General features: G+C 29.9%; 1 protein-coding gene across 11 annotated transcripts in view; it reads right to left on the bottom strand.

Annotated features, from left to right (window-relative positions):
* The window catches only part of Axn (protein axin), a 143,263-nt gene that overhangs the window by 16,708 nt on the left and 103,733 nt on the right, over positions 1–22,822 (bottom strand). For 2 of the 11 annotated variants that reach the window (XM_014430293.2, XM_014430298.2), the window contains exons 2-8: positions 9,345–9,441; positions 9,144–9,264; positions 7,828–8,092; positions 7,107–7,328; positions 6,361–6,552; positions 3,400–3,558; positions 1,491–1,638 (exon numbers count right to left, since the gene is read on the bottom strand). In XM_014430293.2, coding sequence (XP_014285779.1) covers positions 1,491–1,638; positions 3,400–3,558; positions 6,361–6,552; positions 7,107–7,328; positions 7,828–8,092; positions 9,144–9,264; positions 9,345–9,386 — 1,149 coding nt within the window. In that variant the 5' untranslated portion in view covers positions 9,387–9,441. Of the gene's footprint in view, positions 1–1,490; positions 1,639–3,399; positions 3,559–6,360; positions 6,553–7,106; positions 7,329–7,827; positions 8,093–9,143; positions 9,265–9,344; positions 9,442–12,409; positions 12,625–22,822 lie in introns of those variants that run through there. The other 9 variants (XM_014430299.2, XM_067051616.1, XM_014430295.3 and 6 more) reach the window with 7 other exon arrangements.

Raw genomic sequence — 22,822 nt, 5'->3', positions numbered from 1 at the left:
TAAGGGAAAGTATTTCCATTATAAATAATAAAGAAGTTGCTGCTTAGAAACAAGACAGGATCAACTCGAACTCAAAGTAGGGTGGCAAGTGTTATGTTGTTTGATGATTGATGTGTTGTACCAGATTTTTTTTAAATTTTAGATTATTACTTTTTTTGTTCCAAAATAGTTATTAAAATAAAAAAAAAAAAATAATAGTCCTGACAGTGATTGGTGTTTTTTGCTATTGCATACAAATAATGAACCAACCCAATATAACTTATTACCCATTAGTAAACCTTCAGTTAGGTTATAATGTATTATAATTTCTTGAAGGACCATAGAGTTGATTCATTGACATCAAGAGAATGTGATATGGATGCAATTGTTTCACCAAGTTGTAAACGGAGAAGGATTTATATTTCCAACCTGTGTAAGAACCCGACTTTTTTTAATGTACTAAGTAATTTTCCTTTGTTTTTACTCGACCTTATAAATCACGAACTAAAGAGAGAAAAGACACTCCTATTTATTTAAAATTATTGCGATGGATGGCAAGCTAAAGCAATAAAATAGGTCATTGATCTTGTGAAGGCGCTTTATCAAAAGCTATAGCAGCTTATGTAATCCGGTGGCGTTTTGCCAAAGAACGTTCAAAGAAAAGGCAATGAAACTTGTTTGTTTGTTTATTTTAATACTTGGATTTTTGTTTGTTTTGAATGGTAACTGGTAAATAAATACTTATTATTCTAAAAATACATCGTAAGTTTTTTTTGGATGTGCAAACAAAGAAATAGTTCACAATTTTTTGAACTCCAGACAAGGAAAATGGAAAAAAAGGAACCCCTAACACAAAGAGCTGTAACTGTTTTTTCATTTTTAAAATTAAATCATTTGTATCCAAGTTAAATCTCGAACACCCTTTATTATTACTTCGTCTAACCTGGTCATCTTCGAGGACAATCCCCATTAGAAGTCAATTATTTATTTTATTAAATCTATAAATATCATTATTTTTGTTGTTAACTTTTCTTTTTCTCTCTTTTTTGAGAATTATTATTTTTATCTATTTATTTTATTTTTTATAAATAAATTTTTTCAATATTTATAGCGTTGTAAATAGTTAGAGGTGTCATTTGTCATGAGACTAAACCTCCGCCCTCCCCGCATAATCAGTTGTTAAACAAAACAACAAATGCAACTGTTATATTAACCATGTAAGGCCGACCAGGTTCATCTGGTATTAAATTTTAATATATATATATATAAGGACAATCTTAAATAAAAATTTACACCACATTCCAACTATTACAAACTTTTTCAGGCTATTCTGCTGAAGTCAATAAATTTTGTCACTTTTCTATTAAATTTTAAAATTACAGATTAACACTATTATAACACTTCATTTTTTATTTTCTTCCCATGGTAAAACCAAATATTTTAATAAATCTACTCAGAAAGATTTTAAAAAAATATATAACTATAACAAAAAAAATCACAGAATAGCTAACCTTGTCAGTTTGGATCCTCTGTGTCCTTGGTATAAGAGTTTGGTGCATATAAGGATCCCTGTTCAGAGTCGCCGATTCCTTAACCCTTTGGCAATGCCGTTGGTACTGCTTACGTGACATTTTGTGGTGACTCAGAGACATACTATCCCTATAACATAGATATTATTTAGAATCATAAATTTTATCTAATAAATAAAATTTGAAACAAAGGATAGTCAAATAACAACTGGTTAAAAAATTATATAATTAAATCTTTCTCACTTTAAACATACTTAATTTTAACAATATAACTATTATATTATAATTCACAAGTTAATGAGGAATGACTAAATACCCCTTAATTTATTTATTTTTATGATGACAGTTTAAAAAAAATTTTATTAGTCATGACAATAACCTCAGATATAATAATGGATAATGGATGTTCAGCTCTGTTATCAAGAAAATTCCTTTTTAAGAGTAACTCCATTATGAATATCTTGCACTTCTTGTATTTCCAGCTTGACTCGCCAAAATAATAAAGGTCGGATTTTATTATATATAATCTTATGACTTGTTTAAGACTAGTTTTATTATTGAAATAAATTAAATTATATAACTAATTAAGTCTCAACAATCTTAATAAATACTTCAAACGTCTAATATTTCAGCCAAGCTGGCCATTATAACCAAGGTCTGACGACATTATTTAATAATTTAATTTTTTATTAATTATGATTTAAACTTTGATAAGTTAAAATATAAACAGTTATGGTTATGTCACAATATTGAGTTAAAAATGCAACTGCTCGTTTCTTATCACATAACGGTATAATCTTTAACAATTATCCACTTCACTACCTCTGAAATCAGATTAGATAATGCATCAATTCGTGTCGGAATTCATTTTTAACTGTATATCTTATTATTATTATATTTTTATTACCTCTTACAACATCAAAACAAATATCTCAATTTAGATATGAGATAAGATTATCTACTAGTTTCATTGAATTTATGTAATTGAAAACAAATTTTAATAGAATCATCGTTTGAGGTTAAAATATTTATTTTATAATATTTTGAATACACTTGAAAATTGATCTCTGTGTCTATGAACATACATATATAAATTATTTGGTCTAATTTGGAACAAATAAAATTAATTTGTACATAAAACAATCATTTAACTAGAAGAGAATGATTAATTTTGCATGACAGTAATATTAGCAGAATAGATTGTTTTCTAACCTAAAACAATGTCCCCAATAATGGAAAACTATGTCCTCCTCTTGAACATCCACAATTTAAAAATAAGTTTTAGGTAATTATGAGAGATAGTTGACCGTGGATGATAAATGAGGAGAAGATGGTTGGGGGTGCGGTCAATGAAACACAAATAAGTATGACTAACTTATTTTAATGTGCCGACGTTTCGGCTAGAGTTTCTAGCCTTCTTCAGGGCTAAGTTTTAGGTTTTGTTCAAGTTTTAGGTAGGTTTCACTCCAACTGCTTTGACTTCCTCCAACGAATTTGACTTGAAAATCTTAAATTGACTTGTTCCTTTAGATCAATTAGAAATGCATTAATTGATAGTATGCAATTGGAGTGAAACTAAACAATTATTCTAAAATTATAGATACAAAGGAGGGAGACATACCGTTCAATATAATAATCAATTTCTTGTGGCCTGGAGCAAGGATAGAAAAAATGGAATTGGTGGCAGTAAAATAATTTCTAAAAGTACCATTACTTATTTATATAAAAAATTAAATTAAAATGATTCTAATCAGTTAGTTAGTACTTAGCTAAAATTAGCACTTAATAAAAAAATAACATAAACTAAAGCTTAAATATTAAATAAATTTACTTAAATAAAAATAATAAAAACAAGGCTGGAATAATTTACCAAACTTGACAAATTACTCACAATGAACTATCTGTGAGAGACATGTTATCAGATTCCGTCCGAGCATCTGAACTGAGGCTTTGGAGTTCCGAATCCTGACGAGACACAGGGTTGTATGAGGCATAGGCGCGGGCTCCTCCTTTGGGCCCGCCATTGAGGTATAAGCTACATGCAACACTACTAACACTATTACACTCAAAACTCAAGCAATGATCGCAAACTGACATAAGAAAACATGCTATCAGATATATAAATTTGAAATAGGATACTAAAATAAACTAATTTTTTTTTTAATCAGTGGAGATATGAATTTAAATTTAAATGGGCTTTTTAGTCAATTCCTTCACAATAAAGAAGAGAATAATGTGGGCCCTTGATGTTTATTTTAATTTTTTCAAGTTTAACCATTATCTTTATAAAAATAGTTTATAAGAATTATGTTCTCATAGCGTAAACTCAACAAGGAAAATAATAGCTCAAATTATAGTTTACAGATTTTTAAAGAAATACAGAAGAATCTAGTTTACTCACCTATTTAGGTATATTAAATATTGTAATAAAAAATGGGCCTTATACATTAAATAGACATATATGTGAATGATTATTTATTACCTGAACGATTATTTATTACCCAAAATTATATCGTGTTTCTGAAGAAATTTCTATTTATGTAATAATAAATTAGTCAAACAAATTTTACTTCGATATATCTTTGATCTATAAGTTAATTTTTATACTTTATTTCAATTTTTACCTAATATTCAAGCTAAATTAATATTGGAGGATCTTCCTTTTAAATACTTCAGATTAACTGGTTCTCCCACTTGTATACTGATATCTTAATTTTAACTAGGCTGGGATAGGCGGGTTTCTAGAGAACTTATTTATATTAATGCTTTTTATAGCATTACTGTTTACGAAAAAGGGGACTATAAAAAAATATTTAAATTCTTAACTATTTAGCTTTGTAAAAAATTATATAATAAATAAGTGGAGAAGATGGTCGGGGAGTGTGGTCAGCAAAAAAACACAAATAAAAAAAAATTTATTTTTGCCAACGTTTCAACTTTAATTCAGGTCTTCTTCAGGGCTATAAAACAAAAATAGATAACAACCATCATTCAGAGAAACATAAAATTATGTGATGTATCTTTCTATTTATATTTAGTTTTTCCTAAATTAGAAAGTTATTATTATTATCATATTTTTATATCTTTCTTGTATTATTTTTCATTTTTCGTCATATTTTTATTCCTATTTCCTGTATATAAGACGTATTTGAAATAGAAATATAACCATTGAAAGGTCCCCTCCCCTCCCTTCTCTCCTCCATACTTCCTGATTTGTTCTTTGCTCATTTATTATCATCATTATCAATTTTATTGGTATTTATTCTTTCATGACCTTAATTAAATCTCAACTTTCTTCTTCATTTTCCGTCAGTTAGTATGTTTAAATTTGTGTTCTCACGTCTACTTTTCTGGTTTTTTTTTGTTTTACATGCGGCTCCTGTACTTTTTTAACCATATATTTTACTTAATTTTTTATTCTTATCATTGTTACATAATTTTTTATTTTTATCATTGTTTATTTTATATTAATACTATTTTATGCCTTCTTTCCTTTTATTTATATATAATTTTCTTTCCAGTTTCATAATATTTATCCTACCTTAATTTACCTTTTTGTATCTTATTGTTGTAATGTTCTTAGTTGTTTTTTGTATCTTTCTAGCCCTGATGAAGCCCTGCAAAGTGGGGCGAAACGTCGGACAATAAATAGTTGAAAATTTTGTCCCTTTTTGACCGCAACTCTGACCATCTTCTTCACATTTTAAAATTAAAAAGAAATAATAAACTAACAAATTTGGAAATATACATAACAATGAATTGAAAATATTTTTTTTTTTAAATAATATAATTTATTAAATATCTTTATCTGTGATGAAGACCTGAAATACCGGTTTCGAAATGACAACACGAATAAATAATTTTTTGTTTATTTGTGTTTTTTTGCTGACTGCACCCCTGACCATCTTCTCCACTTATAAATCTACGGTCAACTATCTACACCTCATTATAAATAATAAATAAGTTTACTATAAGGTACTGTTTTATAGAATATTTTTTAATAAGAAACACAATGCCGCATCCAAGATTCTTCAACTAATAGTTCATTTTAATTATTTCCATTACTACTTTTTTTATTTTAACTAATTTATTAAAATTGTTAAAAATATAATTGAATTTTGCCCTAAAAGATTCTGTAATTATCATTACGAATAGAACATATTTTATTCTAATTTATTTATTTTAAAGTGAACAAATGATTTTAAAAAAATACCACTTGATTACTTTTACTACCAAATAAACAATTTATTTAAACGTATTTATTATAGTTTTAAAATGTCTGAATTAATACAAATTTTCATTGAACTCATTTGTAAAAAAAATATTATTTTTCCAATTTTCACAAAAAATTAAAGTTTCGATGCATTTTTTGAACACTTCTTTGTTTATAATTTAGATCAAATCTCGTAGAGTGATTTAATAATGAAAACTGACTTGAACATATCTGACAGCTATGTTTAACATTAAAATAACTATGCATACAAAGCTTGATTATAAACAGATAAAATAATAAATAAGCACAATAATAGCACTCAAGGCAAATATGAATGTGCGCTATTTTAAGACATGAATTATATAAGCCATGCAAAAATTTGAACAAAAATGAATTCTATAAATATCAAAACTCTACTATAATATTCAAGCAAAATTACTATGACAATCACAAATAAAAAGCACCATCTGTTTCAAAAATGTGCTTTTTTAAACAAAATAAAATCAATTAACTAAAAAGTTTTATGAAATAGCAAACTACGTGTAATTTATATATATTTTCTAAATCTCCATAAACAATATAAATCAATTTTAGAGAGATAAATAATAATTATTAGAGGGATTAAAGATGCCAACTTACCCAGCATACGTTTCGGTCCTCGGACGGAGGCCAGCCACCCTCCTTTGTTGAGTAATGTAGAGCATGTCTTTAGTTAGCGGTGGAAACGATGATGTCGTCTCCAACTCCTTGTCTTCATGAAGGGTAGCAAGACCTCCGCTGCTTTGACCTCCGTCAGCGCTTACTTCCCCACTTTCACCACCACTGCTACTCCTGTTGATTATTACATACATGTGTAAAGTTTTAAATTACTGTAATTTTTTTTTTTTTTAAATCAAATTAATATTTAAAATATATATATGAAGATGGTCAGGGTTGCGGTCAAAAGAGAAACAAAAATAGTTGTAAACTATTTTTGTTTCTCTTTTGACCGCAACCCTGACCACATAAATTCTTACACATAAATGTTTACGGTCAACTATATATACATATATAGAATATTTAAAGTGTTACTCTAATTCAAATAAATACATAATATACCGTATTTGCCTAAATATAAAGCAAGATATTTTTCAAAAAGATAAGATTATATTGAATTTAGTGTGTTTTAATAGGCTAACTGTGAAGCATTTATTAAAAATGAAACTAAATAGTGTAGAAAACTTTTTTAAAAAAACTGAATTTATTGTCTTAATTAGCTTCAAAATTCTTATAAATATGCAGCTTCAAAATTCTTATAAATATGCAATAAATTAAATCATGTTTCTGTTAGCAGTAAAATTTATAAAATTATAAAAAAAACAAATTATTGAAAGTGAAGTACTTACAAATCAGAAACTGGTCCAGTTTGTATAGCCCGCACATGAGAAAGATATACATCAGATCTAAGGAAGTTAGGGTAGGTAGTATCTGTGATGAGCTTCTCAACAGATTCACAAGCTTCATCAAATACATGAATATCCAAGGGTGTCGTCGAGTCTTTCAGGCGGCTGTGAACTTGTTTTCTTAGAGATTCATCGATTTCTAACTGTGTCTTGAGGAAAAATCGCCTGAAAGTTATTGTTTTGATAAATAATGTGTGAAGAAAATTGTCAAGGAAATCTTAATTTGATATATTTAAGTTTAAAATTTTCATTTACAGAATAATATACCCGAGTCTATTCATGAATCAATTCACAATTATTCCTTTATATAAAATACCCTTAAACTATATAACACACAAGCCTCTTTAATATAAAAATTTCATACATAAACAAAAAAGTAACCTTTACATAATTTGCAATGTTGAGCCATGTGGTAAAAAAAACCTGAAAAGTTGATGCTATGGGATGCGTTTTAAATAAATGAGAAAGATTTTTAAATTTCACATCCAATAAAATTTAATTTCTATATTTTATTTCTTAAGAGGTTTTACAGATAAAATTATAGTAACTTGATATGTATTTTTAAAAAGTATTAAGATATTTAGATAAAAATAGTTACCAGACCAGTAAATACTTTTAGTAAAATGATATATTTTTTAAAGATATTTAGACAAATATATTTTACCTGTAAATAACACGGACTATCTGGGCAACCTTGTCAGGTGGGCTTGGTGCCTGCTTGCGTAATCCGGCACAAGCAAACCAGAAATCCAGGGTATCACTCGCTCCTTCCTCTTCGAGGTACTTCCGAAAGAGTTTGACTCCTTCAGGATCAGATAGGAGGGAATGAAGATTTCGTGCCCAGGTGAGGCATCCAGGGGGCGAAGCGGTCTCACCCTTAGGTGAACCGCTCTGCCCCTCTGGTTCGAATCCCAAAGGCGCACATCCATCTATTTAAACATAGTAAAATGATTAATTTTATTATATTTTAATTACTATAAACTCTTTCATACATCAAGCACATGTTAAAAGAGCCATGGAAATGGAAAAAGAAATAAATATGAATTTGAAAATTTTTGAGGAAGCTCAAAAATATACACACTAATATTAATTTTTTGTAATGGTTATCATTGGATCAGTAGTTTTTAAATTATAGCAGAAATAGATTTGTTAAATATTGCTAAGTAATTCAAAATAAATAATTTTTAATAAAAGTTAATAGAGCAGGAAAAAAAATCATGACAATTAAACATTGTTTTTTCTTCTTGACTTCAACAAAGGCCTAAACAGTATTGGAGTGGGAATGTCAAGATTTATTTCTTAGTGAAGTCGTGAATTAAATATTGACTGACCCAGGAGGGAATCGAACCAACAACATTCTAAACAGGCACACAGCACTCTGGAACCCTTATCCTGATGTGTTCAGCCATAACATCCTCCAGCCCAAATTTTATTTTATTTTTCAAGATGTAGTTTTTATAACAAAGATTCATTTAATACTTCAAATGGCTGTTTTTATTAAGTCCTATTGTTTACAGATTTATAAAAAGAAAATAGTATTAACAACAATAAAAAATTTCTACAATATTGTCACTATATGTACATTTTTCTTTAAAACAATGTCTGTAATGTCTAGTGTTATTTAATTAAATTGAGTTGATTTTTCAGATGGTTCATAATGGCTTTAATTGTTACTTTAGCCAATAATAATTGACTTTGAATATTATTTTATTGGAAAATATATATTTGATGAAATATAATGCAAGAATTTTATCAAAAGTGTTTAAAACCTTTTAAATCTCTGCCCTAACTTTGAAAATAAAACAAGAATTGATTTAGAATGCTTTGAGAGATTAGACTTGCTAAATAATGTGTAAAACATTAAAAGAATAAAAGATAACATAAAAGGGGTTTATAACTTTTTTCATTTCCATGTCTCATATGTTCTATTTTAAAATATTTTATATGAAATAAATCTTTAAAAAAATAAAAAATACTTACCAGGTATAGAATGCTGATATAAACTAGAAGTACGAGGGGTGAGTGCTGCGCTGTTAGGCACTATTTTGGCGGGAACACTGCTCTCTTTTGCGACTCCCTCTGTTTCCTCACCTGGAATGGCCTAATACCATTACAAACACCGTAACAACAAGTTCGCTTTTACATATTTACTTCATTTAATGACAGATTTGTAAGATTTACCTGGTACGACTGGTGGGCGGGGGGCATTTTGGTGGAAGACATTCATCTCATACGAGGGACGGCCCTCAGGACCTTATGAATCAGCATTCCAATAAATCTATTAAAAAAAAAAAAATATATTATCAGTAAAAATTAGTTGAAATTCCTTAATAATTTTTAATTTTCAGGAAATATAGATTTAATTGAACCCACATATGCAATAAAGAACCAAGCAAAAAATATTTCTGAGAAATTGTGTTTTATAAGCTATATTGATTATTTTTAGAAAATTTTCATTTTGTAACATGAACACACAAGTTACGAACAGTGCTCATTTGCAATACTATTTGATGTAGATAATTGTTCAATTGCCTTGGATTTCTGTTACAAAATAATAAAGTGTATCAATGTAGCTTATAAAACTTTATTAAAAAAAAATGTGATGGCTTCTTATTAAATCTGAAGGTTCAATAAATATTTATTAAGAAATATTATAAGTCCTGAACGCAAGATTCCATTTAAATTATGGGTACATTTATGGTAATTATTTTAACATTTTAAAATAACTAATAAATCAATTATTAAATTAAATAAATGAATAATAAAATATAGTTTAGTTTTATCATTTTTTAAGAGTTTTAATAATAAAATTCCATCAGCTCTAAGTTGAAAAAAATTAATCTATAACTAAGAAAAATAATAAATTTAAGTTATACATAATAACAAAAAGATTTATGATTTAAACCTAATCAAATCTAACTTAGCTATAGGATTTGATTAGTCATCTGTAACAATTAAATTAAACAATGCTAAAAACAAATTATGGCATAAACGTTATCAATGAATTTAATATTACTCGCGAAAACAAGAGTAAGTTAAATCAGAATAAGCCAAATTAGTACGGAGAACTTTTTGCTCTGAGTCATAATGGCGTACCCATCATAAACAATACAATAAAAGAACTTCCGAAACCGACGCCGATCAATACTAGAGCAGTAAGGGTCTCGGAAGGGGATGCAAACAAAAAAATCATAACAACGCAGGTAAAGCCTGTCAAAATCTTTCATATCTATTACTGTATGGCTGACTGAACATGGGTGTAAGTAATCTTGTAAATGACAGTGCAGTAAAATTCCAATAACTGTAAAAAACAATTATTTTTCTGTACCATAGGTGTCTTATATCAAAAAGGAAATTTAAATTTAGACAATTCAAAGAATGATTACATAACCGAATAATTATTAATTACAATCTTACCATAGCTGTTAACCAAAAATGATGAAGACTTTGGAATGTAAAATATTACAACCACATGAATTGAAAAAAGGAATTCTTTCAGAAGGTGACTACAAGATCAAATTCTATGAGTAAGAGAATTACTTCTCTATTAAAAAAGGGAGAAAAAAAATAGGAACAATATAGGTATAGACACCAGCTAGACCTTAAGAGTAGCGCTCACCGAGACCAACTGTGACTCCGAGAAGCTTCTATTCATCTCTTCAGATTCTGCGCAGCATCTATACCATCGATTGAACTCAACAATAGGATTTTGGGCTTGAGGGCTACTGGGCTATTATGAAATATGAAATTTCATATAATGAAGCTGTCAATCAACTTCATAGAAAAAAAAAGAAAAGTAGGGCAGAGGCAGGTATAATTGGCAGATGGTGGATCTGTTTCTGCCCCATTGGTTCAACAAACAACCACACAATGCCTTGCTGTTACCATAATAAGGGATATAAGATATTTGCCGACAGGCTCTAGACAGTTGTTTTTATTTTCTAAACAGGAAACTAATTAAGAATGTAACTTTGAGACCAATGACCCATACTACCGGTTGCTAAGGAAAAGTGTAATTGTTAATAGAGATATCAAAAGTTAAATGACTCCATCTAAACGAAGCTACTTATCCTCTCTGAAAACTGTTTTTGTACCTAACAATTTCATATCCTCATTTTTTTTATTTTTCTTTAGTCTTCTTTAAAATGCATTAAATTCTGGGATTTTAATGAATCTTAGGATGTTAATAATACCTAAATTTTTATGTTATTAACTCACACTATATAATATAATAATAATAATTAGGAATTAAACAAAAGACAGGAGTTCCTGTTGATTAAAATCCAGTGGTGGTCTTCTCTATTAAATTTTTTTTTTGTACTACATACAAGAAACATGTTATTAAAGTAATAAGTGAATTGTAAAATTAATTTTATAAATGGATGGTTGGCTGTATCAAGATGATCCAGGTCAAGGTAGGAAAAATATATAAAATAGTGGTAATTATTTATTACAAAGTTAAGTTTCAGGCCACATTGTAAAACTTCATTAGGGTTGGATATTTAAATATAATTAGAGTATCCAACTTTCATGAAGACCTAGAATGTCAATCAAAACGTTGGCTGTAATAAGTAGTTATTACTATATTATATACTTTTCTGACTGTGACTAGTATTTGACAAAAAGTAATTTTAATTACTTACAAATTACTGTTATTTGAAATCGTAGAAATATAATTACAATTAATTTGATACAAACAATTATAATAACTTTTTGTCCTACACTGATAATGAGTGATTTTTTTTAAGAAGTGCTATTGTTTTGATTAAAAGATAATAACTTCTTTATGTAGTTTCTAATCAGAATAAAATATATAAAAGTATGAATCATTAAAATACTCTTGAATATTATATTTTTAATTGTTCCAAACATTACATTGTATTATAATCATTTATCTAATATTAGTTGATTTTGGATCTTTATATAAATATAACATATATTTACATAAAAATTAGTTTTTCATGGGCTACTAACTTGGATTTTAACATAACATTATTATAATTTATATTTTGGAAAATAATTAGAAAAACAATTGAATGTTTAAAGAGGAATGTCAACATACTTAGTATAACTTTAAAATTAAATGCATTGCAATGTAGATTTACAGACATCTTTAATAAATATTAGAAATGATCTTGAAATATCAGTTCAATAAAACTTTACCTCATGTCATAAATATTTAAAAATTTATCGTTAATTTAATTCTACTAATTAAAATAATTCTTCTAAATAATTAAATAACTGACCTTAAACGTTGAGTTTTATTCTGAAATACTTATGTGTAAGCTACCACCATATTTTTTACGCACCAGCCACGAGCCTAATGCCAAAAAAACACTCCCTCCACTTTTTTTATCAGCTTATAACTTCCGAAATATTAAAAAAAACTAACCTATTCATGCTAGTAAAGGTTTTTTTTTGTTTTTTTTTTAACTTTTAGTTTATCTATTTACTTGATATGCTTAATTAGTTTATTTAACATTCGCATCATTGTGTGGTTTTTAATAGGTAAAAGAAAAAAAATTGTAAATGAATAGATATAATTTATTTTTTAAGACAATGCCTTGTAGATGTTATGAAAGGGTATTTGTTTCTTTATATCCCCACCACCATTGTTCCTAGAAAAGTATCTTTTTATGGCACTTAATATTTTTTTTCAACCGTTGGTTTGACGAATTGTCCACCTATAAATATCTACCATTTAATTATTATAATTACATAATCATCATAAATTTTACAATTGCAGAAAAAAAACACTATCAGTCTAGCAAATATGTCGTTGTATTTTAATAAACTATTTGATGAACTACATTACCAAATGTCCAAAACATCTCGAAAACACCCTAAAAACATAATACTACTAATTACCATTAATTAAAGGCAAATTTGAGTTAATTTTAACCCAAGATTTTTAATAAGTTAAAAGATAGATTTTTATTTATGGAAGTATTGGTCACTGATGGTCCAAATGTGCCCCCTACTAGAAGGTGAAAAAAATCCTTGAAAAGTTATCTAATATTCAACCAGCACTTCTATTATTGTATCCTTACTTCAAAAATAAATGTTATTCCAAAATTTAATTATTATTAATTAGCTAACGTGATAGTTATAGCCACTAATAACGAGTAACCTATGATATTTGCTATCATTGCGTGATGGGTGGCAGCACACTGTCTAGACAGTGAACTTTCGCATGTAATGACCTCATTCTACCAACTCATTTATAACTTATGACCATTATGTTTCCTGTTTGTTTTTGTCTACGGTGACAGTTCGTTGTAATTATGATCAGTTTTTATCGTTCAGTCACCAAGTGGTTTACATTCAGCGTGTAAACAATTCCTATCATAATATTTCACTAATATCATGACATAAAACTTTCACCGTAAACCATGGCGTTAGTAATTGTAATTTAATAAAGTATACAATTTCATTATATAAAAAAATACGGCGATATAATATTATTTAATTAAGTAGTATATTTATATTAATTTTAATCTCAAGTTTTTAATCAGTCAAAGATAAATATTTATTTTTAGAAGTGTGAGGAGATGGTTAGAATGCGACCAGTGAAGAACAAAAACAAGTATAACTTATTCTATTAAGATAATAGCCATAATGAACAAAACGAAATGGTTATCTTTTTTTTTAAACGAAGCCCTGATGAAGACCTCAGATTCTGGACGAAACATAGGCACTAATAGAGTAAGTTTTAATTTTTAATGTCCTTCGCTGACCACACCTCTTAACCACCTTCTTATATTTCAAGAAGTATTTATTTTGTGAACTGACTTGCCATTTGAATTTCGAATTATTTATAACTAAATTAAGAGGATTGGTAGTGTATTCATGCCAATTTGGGACCCTAGACCTAAATCTAATAAGATAGATAAGCTCGCAAGGCGGGTGCGAAGTCGAAATCCGTGATACGACATTAATCAAATCAATATAATTGAAGAATACCAAGTTTATGTGGTACTTTAAGTAAACGGATAAATTTCAAATTAGTTTACCAAGCCATAAGAAGCAAATATGAATAGTTCTAATTTGAGACATGTAAACCGTCTGTGAAAGAGAATGTTAAAATATTTTATTATAGTAAGTCACCAGTAATGAAATGCTTTCTATAAATAATTTTTATTCATCTAAGTCTAAAAAATCAACTATACGGTTCAAATAATATTTGAATTTTAAAATAATTAACACATTATTCTAGTAACATCTCGTTTCAATCTTAGTTCAATAAGATTATATAATTATTTCTCTTTTGAGATCTCTTTGGAATGAAGCATTTTTGTTAGACTGTATAATTTAATGTATGTTTTGGGACTTACAAAGTAGCACAGCTAAAGCGCCGAATAGAGTTAATGACATTCTACACTGAGGTATAGTAAGTAATTAAGTTCTTTTCTCTTCGGACTATGTATTATGAAGCTTTCCAAAAGGTTTTAGTTTGTTAATAATAGAACATTGGGAGCGAGTAACTCAGTTGTAAGGCACTTACTCCGAGGACCCTGATTCGAATCTGGCTGTGGCAGATAATTATTTTCTGTTTCACTTTAGCCGTGAGTCAACCCTGTGGTTTCTAAGGTCCACCCAGTCTCAAAGTGGGTACCCTTAATTGGATAAAAATCTGGCGATAGAGTGTGATTATTATAAAATCACCTCTTTGCACAACCGTTCGTCTAGTAACAGTACTTCCTAACAAGTAATGCACTCTGGCCCTTTATGGGTTGCAGTGGTACATATTTAATTTTAATTAATTAAACATACTTGGCATCCCGGTAAATATTAGTACTGAAATGAGTTCTTTTTTTGTTCGAACATGGAGGCTCGACCGCTTTCAAGATATAGTAAACACAGGCACATGTGGACACATGTAGGTACCGATAACAAACAAATATCTGTTCTTCATGCCGACATTCTTACCAGGCTATACTGACCAGATGGTATTTGAGAACCTTTCCACTTAAAAACCATGACCCTTGTTTTCGGATATGAAAAGAAAAACCCTCCTGGATGGTGAGACCACACTACAATGACCAGACATGGACAAAAAGAGGGCATCTCACCACCGAAGCGAGGATATATAACCTAAGGAAATATTACACAGGCTGGAGAATATATTGCTTCGGGACCATTCACACTTCGTTTCACAAGCTCTCCTTCCGACCAATTCTTAGCATTTCATAAAGATTCCTTTTGTATCTGCTTCTTCCTATTGAAAACCTGCTGGCCTGGATTAAAGTCGTGAATGGAATTGTGGGAAAGCATTCCATTACATAGAGGTATGTGGAAGTTGTATCAATCCAAACAAATATCTAGGTCATACAAGTTCAGCCGTAGTGTAGTGAGCAGTAGTGATATACATTAACAGTAATAATATATAATTTTAGGTCTTATATGAAATTTATTTAAGGTGAAGGCAAATTGATTAAGTATATAAGCATTAATTATATTATATTAATTTTTAAAAAATTGTTGTGAAATGTAAGCTAGAAAAAAAAATATTACAGATTAATAAAATGTATATACTCTATTATTGAATACTAAAAACTAAAATTTTTCGAGTTATCCTATCAATTGAAAATATTGAAAACTAAAAAATTGAGTTGCTAAAATACACAGCATACCAATCAATCCATGACCGAACATATATACAATACATATATTTTCATGATATAAAAAAAAAATTGTTTCCTTCCACAATCAATACTAGTCTACACACTAAAAACAAATATTTTTCTATTTCATTCAATTGACAAATTCACTCTCTCAGATCCTCTCCAGTGATCCACTACCCACGTTCGATCCGTTAAACGAATTTATCATTAGGCAGTGTGAAATCAAACCAAAGAAATAATAGTCACAGCAGTAGAACAGTTTACAGAAAAACAAATAAATAAATACATTTAAAAAAAAAAAACAAAGTAATATATAGATTTAAAAAAAAAAAAAAAAAGGTAGTTAAAAGAAATACTTGAATCAATAAATAAGTTAAAAAAATAAATATAATTAATAATCGAATAACTATGGTGACGAAATCATTTATCAGACTGAATCCATTGCGCATGATCAAACTATTATAACATACGTTTATTTACGCACTTTTCGTCATTTTCCTTCTACGACTTTTATGTAATATATATTATTTTCTCAGATCATTGGCCTTCCAATGTTATTCGATACGTCTATTTTACTATATAGTATTAAAAGAAGTATAATAAGAAAACACAAAATCAATGTTTTATGTTCATAAAAAACAAAAACACTTAGCAAATAAAATTACTATATGATACTACTGAAATACTTATAAGTAGCCGTTTTTAAAGGGAACTTTACTATAAGAGGGAGTATTTAGTAGAGTCACAGATACTTGAAAGGGATAAAAAGAAATTTAAAATCTTAGAGAACCGTTTGATGTAGCGCTCATAGCATATTCCGATTCCTTTGTATTGTTTAGTTCCTCTTTAATGGCCCATTTTCCCTTTCAAACAAGCTTGCCATTTATAATTCTTTGTCGTTTATAAACTACGATTTAAAAATGAAAGTTCCTTCCCATATCAAGTTTATTTATTTTCTATATGACCATTCCAATATTACATTTACGACAGGAGAGGTTTAGTTATTCTCGAAGATGATGTTGATTCGAACATTTAAGTCTGTTATGGGAGAGAACGTGGAGAAGATTGCGTGTGGCATCCCTCATGTGTTCATTCACAGGCCTCGCCTATGGCAAGGGCCAAGGTTGTGTCGCGGTCAACTATTCTCGCTTCATACACGCCGTACTCCAGCCTTTGTCTGTAATCTTCTATTAAGGGTATTCAACATCTTTAGTTTAATATGTTTAATGGAGAAATATCTCCTTCATTTACCGTGTTAAAACAATATAACATTTAACATGGTTGAGAGTCTGTTACTAGGTCAGTTAAATTGAGAATGACCTCACACAACCGTAGTTTGTTATTATGATTATGTTAGTACTGTTTTGGATGTTTTTAAAACAAATGAAGTAATGGATGACAATAATAATAATGTAATGACAGAGTTTTCAATTAGCTTATCTTGATTCTCTTCCTCACAAGTCAGAAGATCGACAAGGCACTGAGAAGCTAAACTTTACACAACGTTCACTCAATTTAGGCATGTTGTAATAAATAGCATTAATGAAAACTTGGAAGTAAACAGTAACATGAAGTTTTGGAAGGTAAGGTTATAAAACAAGTTGCTCAGAAAGGTTCTCTCACTCATTTAACATAACTTTTAGTAGAGCTGCTTACAATCTCATACGTATAACATTTAACATGGTAAAACGTTTTACATTTAACACAACATTGTGAATACCCCTATGAGATGGTTGAGAGTCTGTTAAATGGAGAGTGACGTCACGCAACGAACCAGCTGAGCTCGTCACTATATAGTTTGTCGTGTTAGGTTACTTGTTCGTAGTTTGTGTTTTGATTGTGTTAGTATTCTTTTGGATATTTTTAAAACTAATAAAGCAATGGGTGACAATAATAATAATGTAATGACAATTCTGAATTAGCTCATCGTGATTATCTTTCTCACAAGTCAGATCAACAAGGCACTCAGTAGCCAAACTTCCACACAACTTCTAATATTCACTTACTTTAGCCATGTTATAATAAATTACTTAAATTAAAACTTAGAACTGAACAATAACAAGATGTTTTGGAAAGAAAGCTTATAAAACTAGTTACTCAGAAAATTCGCTAGGAGCTCTATAATATATAAAACATGGTAAAACAGATCATGAATACCCCTATTATACGTAGATCAAAGTTAATAAGTGTAACAGAACAATTTTATAAGAGCTTCAACTTTATCTAATAATGTTCGGCATATATAATTACAGTAAATAAAATATAATAATTACAGTAATGTCGCATTGGGTTAGGCTTAATCGTTAATAGTGCGAGTAAAGTCAGTGAAGGAACTGCCACTTTAACAATTATCATGTATACGCCTTGACAGTGAACAATCGTACACTTTCAGCTATTGCGGCAAAATTGTTAGCCACTACCACGGTATAACTTGATATTTGGAAGCATGACACTATCGAGACAGTTTTACTGTCGAACTGGGTTTTGCGTGATCGTTAATTGTACAAGTAATGCAAGTGAATTAACAATTGCATTAACTATCACATGTATACGCCTTGATAGTGAACTGTCGCAACATATTAACCTTACGAATGTAATTATGATAGGCGGAAAAACATTGCTCTTATATATTTGCCCAAAAACTTAAAATTGTATCAGTCACAGGCCTCGAAACAGATCCAACATGGACCCCAAAAACTAATTTGACTAAGAACATAAAATCAGGGAGTTTCGCTTTGTCACATCCCACGTGACATACGACCACTGCGACTAAGTACTGTTGTCACATGAGAAATGACATACGACCGATAAGGGTTAACTAAACATTTCTTTAACTACCCAAACGAATGCCATTTTTAACAACTTTTATGTGCTTGATTACATATTCACAATTAAGTAATTGCATTGGGTTCCAGGCTGCTTTGAAGACAGAACATCCTAAGACCGTCGCGGTCCTCGATTCCAACGCTATCGAGTTTAGACTTACACAACACAGGAAGAACACATGGTGAATATATTAGCGTGCCTGGGCGGTGACGCGTGCTATGTCGTAATTGCCCAGCTATCTAAGGAATCATCCCAAGCGCCAGTGTGCTTTTATTCTCCCATTGTAAACTCTGAGGGAATAACTGACAATATAAATTATTTAATTAGGTTTCTTTCGATAAGAATCAACTAAATATTGGCTCATTTCATATAAAATAGCAGTTTTTATTATTTCAAATATTCAAAGAGGAATTAGTAGACTTTAGTTGTTTATTACGTTTCAGAAACACGCGATTTTCGAGTTTTTTTATTTTTTTGGGTTTTAACTTGGTGATGGCCAATGGTAAATGGCAGACATAATTCATTTTTCCTTTTTTCTGACTCTCGAACTGTCTGCGCGGAAGATACGACTTTCTATAAATGAGAGCAAAGCCAAGTATATGGTTGCTGGCATAAATGCACCACATCCACAGAACTCGATCGGTGACTACACATTCAAAACGGTCCAACGATTTTATATCGCTAAATCTCCAGAAAAACAGGCAGTTCATAAATTTAAATTAAAAATGGATTAAAATAAGATGCTCCATCCGAAAAGCGACGACAAACTATGAAAACAAAATACCAGACCAAGCAATTCCTTTGATAAAATAGTCTTTAGGAGATGAACCAACAAAAGTCTCAATATCTTTTATCACGTACCAACTTTCAATTTTACTGATGTCAAATAACTAACAAAGAATCAGTTATTTATTTAGATAATATATAAATCAGAACAAATCGAAATAAAAATTTGCTATTGCGTTGGGAAATCACAATAATGGCGTTTGAAATTGTAATATCCATTAATATTAGAAGATATTAGAGCTAACCGTCAGAATTACATCATCTAATCAATTTGAAAGGGGAATTCCTGCCAACTAACTAGCTCGGCGTCCTTGATCTTGGAAACCTGAACTGAAGAGGTAGATATTTAGTAAACAGTGGCAATTCAACATTCTAGAAACACTCTTGTATAGAAGATGGTCGAGTACGAGCGCTGTCGATGGCGGTTATGAGAAGGTTCTGGGAAGGTGAGGCAACTCACAGTTGCAAGCCTACCTTCTACACCACAACCCCTGATGAAGACCTGAAACTCAGGTCGAAACGTCGGCATAAAATAAATAAATATGGTTTTGTTTATTTATGTTGTTCTTTGCTGACCGCACCCCCCGACAAACTTCTCCAATCATTAATCTACGCGAGTTGCAAGCCTACCTTCTACGCCACAACCCCTGATGAAGACCTGAAACTCAGGTCGAAACGTCGGCATAAAATAAATAAATATGGTTTTGTTTATTTATGTTGTTCTTTGCTGACCGCACCCCCCGACAAACTTCTCCAATCATTAATCTACGCGAGTCGCAAGCCTACCTTCTACGCCACAACCCCTGATGAAGACCTGAAACTCAGGTCGAAACGTCGGCATAAAATAAATAAATATGGTTTTGTTTATTTATGTTGTTCTTTGCTGACCGCACCCCCCGACAAACTTCTCCAATCATTAATCTTCGGTCAACTATCTACACCTCATTATTTTTGTTATTTTTCGATCGCAACCAAGACTATATTCTTCACTATTTAAAATATATTTCATGTTATATTATTCTCTCACATTGGTTACATAATTTTAGTAGTCGGTCAATCAACGATTTTCCAATGAAATATCAAGTTTTAAACGCCTAGTGGATAAGTCAGAAACATAATTTGTCATGTTACTAGAGTTTTCATGCATGTATCCGGTTTTCTCTGCTGAGTTAAAACATAAAACCTCTAATTTTAAAATGGGAGGAGGTAAATAATGTTTTTTTTTTAGCCAATTATGGTTGAAAATAATTGAATGATGGAAGAGTCGTAGCATGGAATAGTTATATTTGCAGATTATTGATCGATTATGTCAAACTAAACCGACTAGATTTAGAGATAAACCATGAAGAATTCAGACTTAGCAACATGTTTTATAAGCATAAAAAATATATAAATATATAAGATTAATTTATGTTCGTTATGGCGCCTCATTTATTTATAATCTTCAGAGTAAACAGAGAAAGAAAAAGTATCTGGTGTTTAATCATTTTCAAAGGCTAGCGAATAATCTATATTACTGAAAGAACAAAGTAAACATATATATATAATTTTTTTCCCCGTTCTGTCAGATCATAAAAAGAACCGGTAGCCTTTATGAGAAGTAAAAAAAAATTGAATCCTCCCAGACGTAGCCATGATTTACGACCGCTGGCCGACTTATGGCGATAAAAACCGCGAAAGATAAAAGACGAAGAGGAGACCGGAACATGTGTACGAGACGACAGAGCACCTGACGGCGAGATCAAAGGAAAGATCAAAGGGGCCGCGGCCCCCCCACCACACCCCCTCTCATTCATGTCGTCTCCGCCTTTGGCAATTAGTATGTCAGCTGTGTGCCCATTCTCGACGGCTACTTCATGTCTGAAAAGTCATATTGCTGGCTGCCACTCACACATCTCCAGCTCACATATTCTAACCTATTATTATCGTATTAAACATTATTCTCTGCCTATTCAACCAATACCATCTATGATCTCACAGTTTAGCAGCGGAAAATATAATTAGAGACCGGATTATCGTAAAATTCTATTCCTCTAAATTCAGTTAAACTTAGAGAGAAATTCGAATCATGAAAATTACATTCTATTCTTTTTATATTATTATTTATTTATAATGAATATTAGTTATATGTATGATATATTAGTTTACATTTTAGGTGTTTTATTTATAAGAGATGGTCGGGAGGAGGGGGGGAGGTCCGGTCAACAGAAAAACACAAATAAACAAAAATAATTTATTTGTGCTGACGTTTCGACCTGATTATCAGGTCTTCATTAGGACTACAAATCAAAAAGGAGCCACAAAAAAAAAAAACCACTACGCAGAGAGAAAAAATATATAATAGACTAACAAATTTGGAAATATGCATAACAATAAATTGAAAATATAAACTAGTTGATTAATAACCATGGAATTAGACAGTAGTAGATTGATAACAATTTAAGATGAAATATAATATTATATTGGTAAGAAGATATGTATAAAATTTATAGAGATATATAGTCAATTATTTGATTTTTTAGTCTATTATTTATTTTATTTTTATGTTTCTCTGATGGATAATTGTTATCTCTTTTTTTTTTTTTAAGCCCTGATGCAGATCTGAAAATCAGGTCGAATTATCGGCACAAATATATTATTTTTGTTCGAGTTTTTCTGCTGACCTGCATCCCACAATCATCTCTCTTATTTATCTACGGTCAACTAACTTCACCTCATTGTATTTTATTTATGTTAAAAAGGAAAAAAAAGAAAAGGGGGGGGAGTCACTTTGGGTTGAAAGACGATGAATATGAAAAAAGAAGGAAGAAAGATAACAAAAAAAGAGAGATTAACAAAATAAAAAATTAAAGAAGAAAAAATAAAATAAAAAAAAAGATAAAAGAACCAAGCGATGAAACAAAAAATAAAAAAGTGATATACTATTAATACATATTGTTCACATGTTATGCCTATGTGTTGTAAGATTAAAAAAAAAAATTGTCAGATTAGTTTGAATAAGTTGCTGTGTAGCGCCCCGATGGAGTTGGCTGGCACAACTTAGTTGTTTTTAAATAAAGTTTGTCTCTATCTCTGGGACTTATGTTGCACAAAAATAAAGATTTTAGGTTTATTTACCGAATTGGCACATATTGAGGAGGGATTTTCCTCATAAAATTGCATTTTTTTATTCAAGTTTAACTTATAAAATTATTTTCTTTTTAAACAATTTTGATCTCTTTTCTCTCAACTTTATTCTTTTTAACATCCGACGTTTCGACCTCTCAGGTCATTCTCAAGGATTCCTTATTCTGTCTGTATTCCTTTTCTTTCCTTAAATTCATTAATGCCGGCTAATTGCCTTTGTCCCAATCAGAACCTACCTTCAACAGCTTTAACTGTTGAAGGTAGGTTCTGATTGGGGTTTGTTAAAGAACATAAAAG

The sequence above is a fragment of the Halyomorpha halys genome, unplaced genomic scaffold (assembly GCF_000696795.3).
Source record: "Halyomorpha halys isolate HHAL.00 unplaced genomic scaffold, Hhal_1.1 Scaffold876.1, whole genome shotgun sequence".
Taxonomy (NCBI): domain Eukaryota; kingdom Metazoa; phylum Arthropoda; class Insecta; order Hemiptera; family Pentatomidae; genus Halyomorpha; species Halyomorpha halys.
This window is presented reverse-complemented; position numbering and strand designations above follow the sequence as displayed.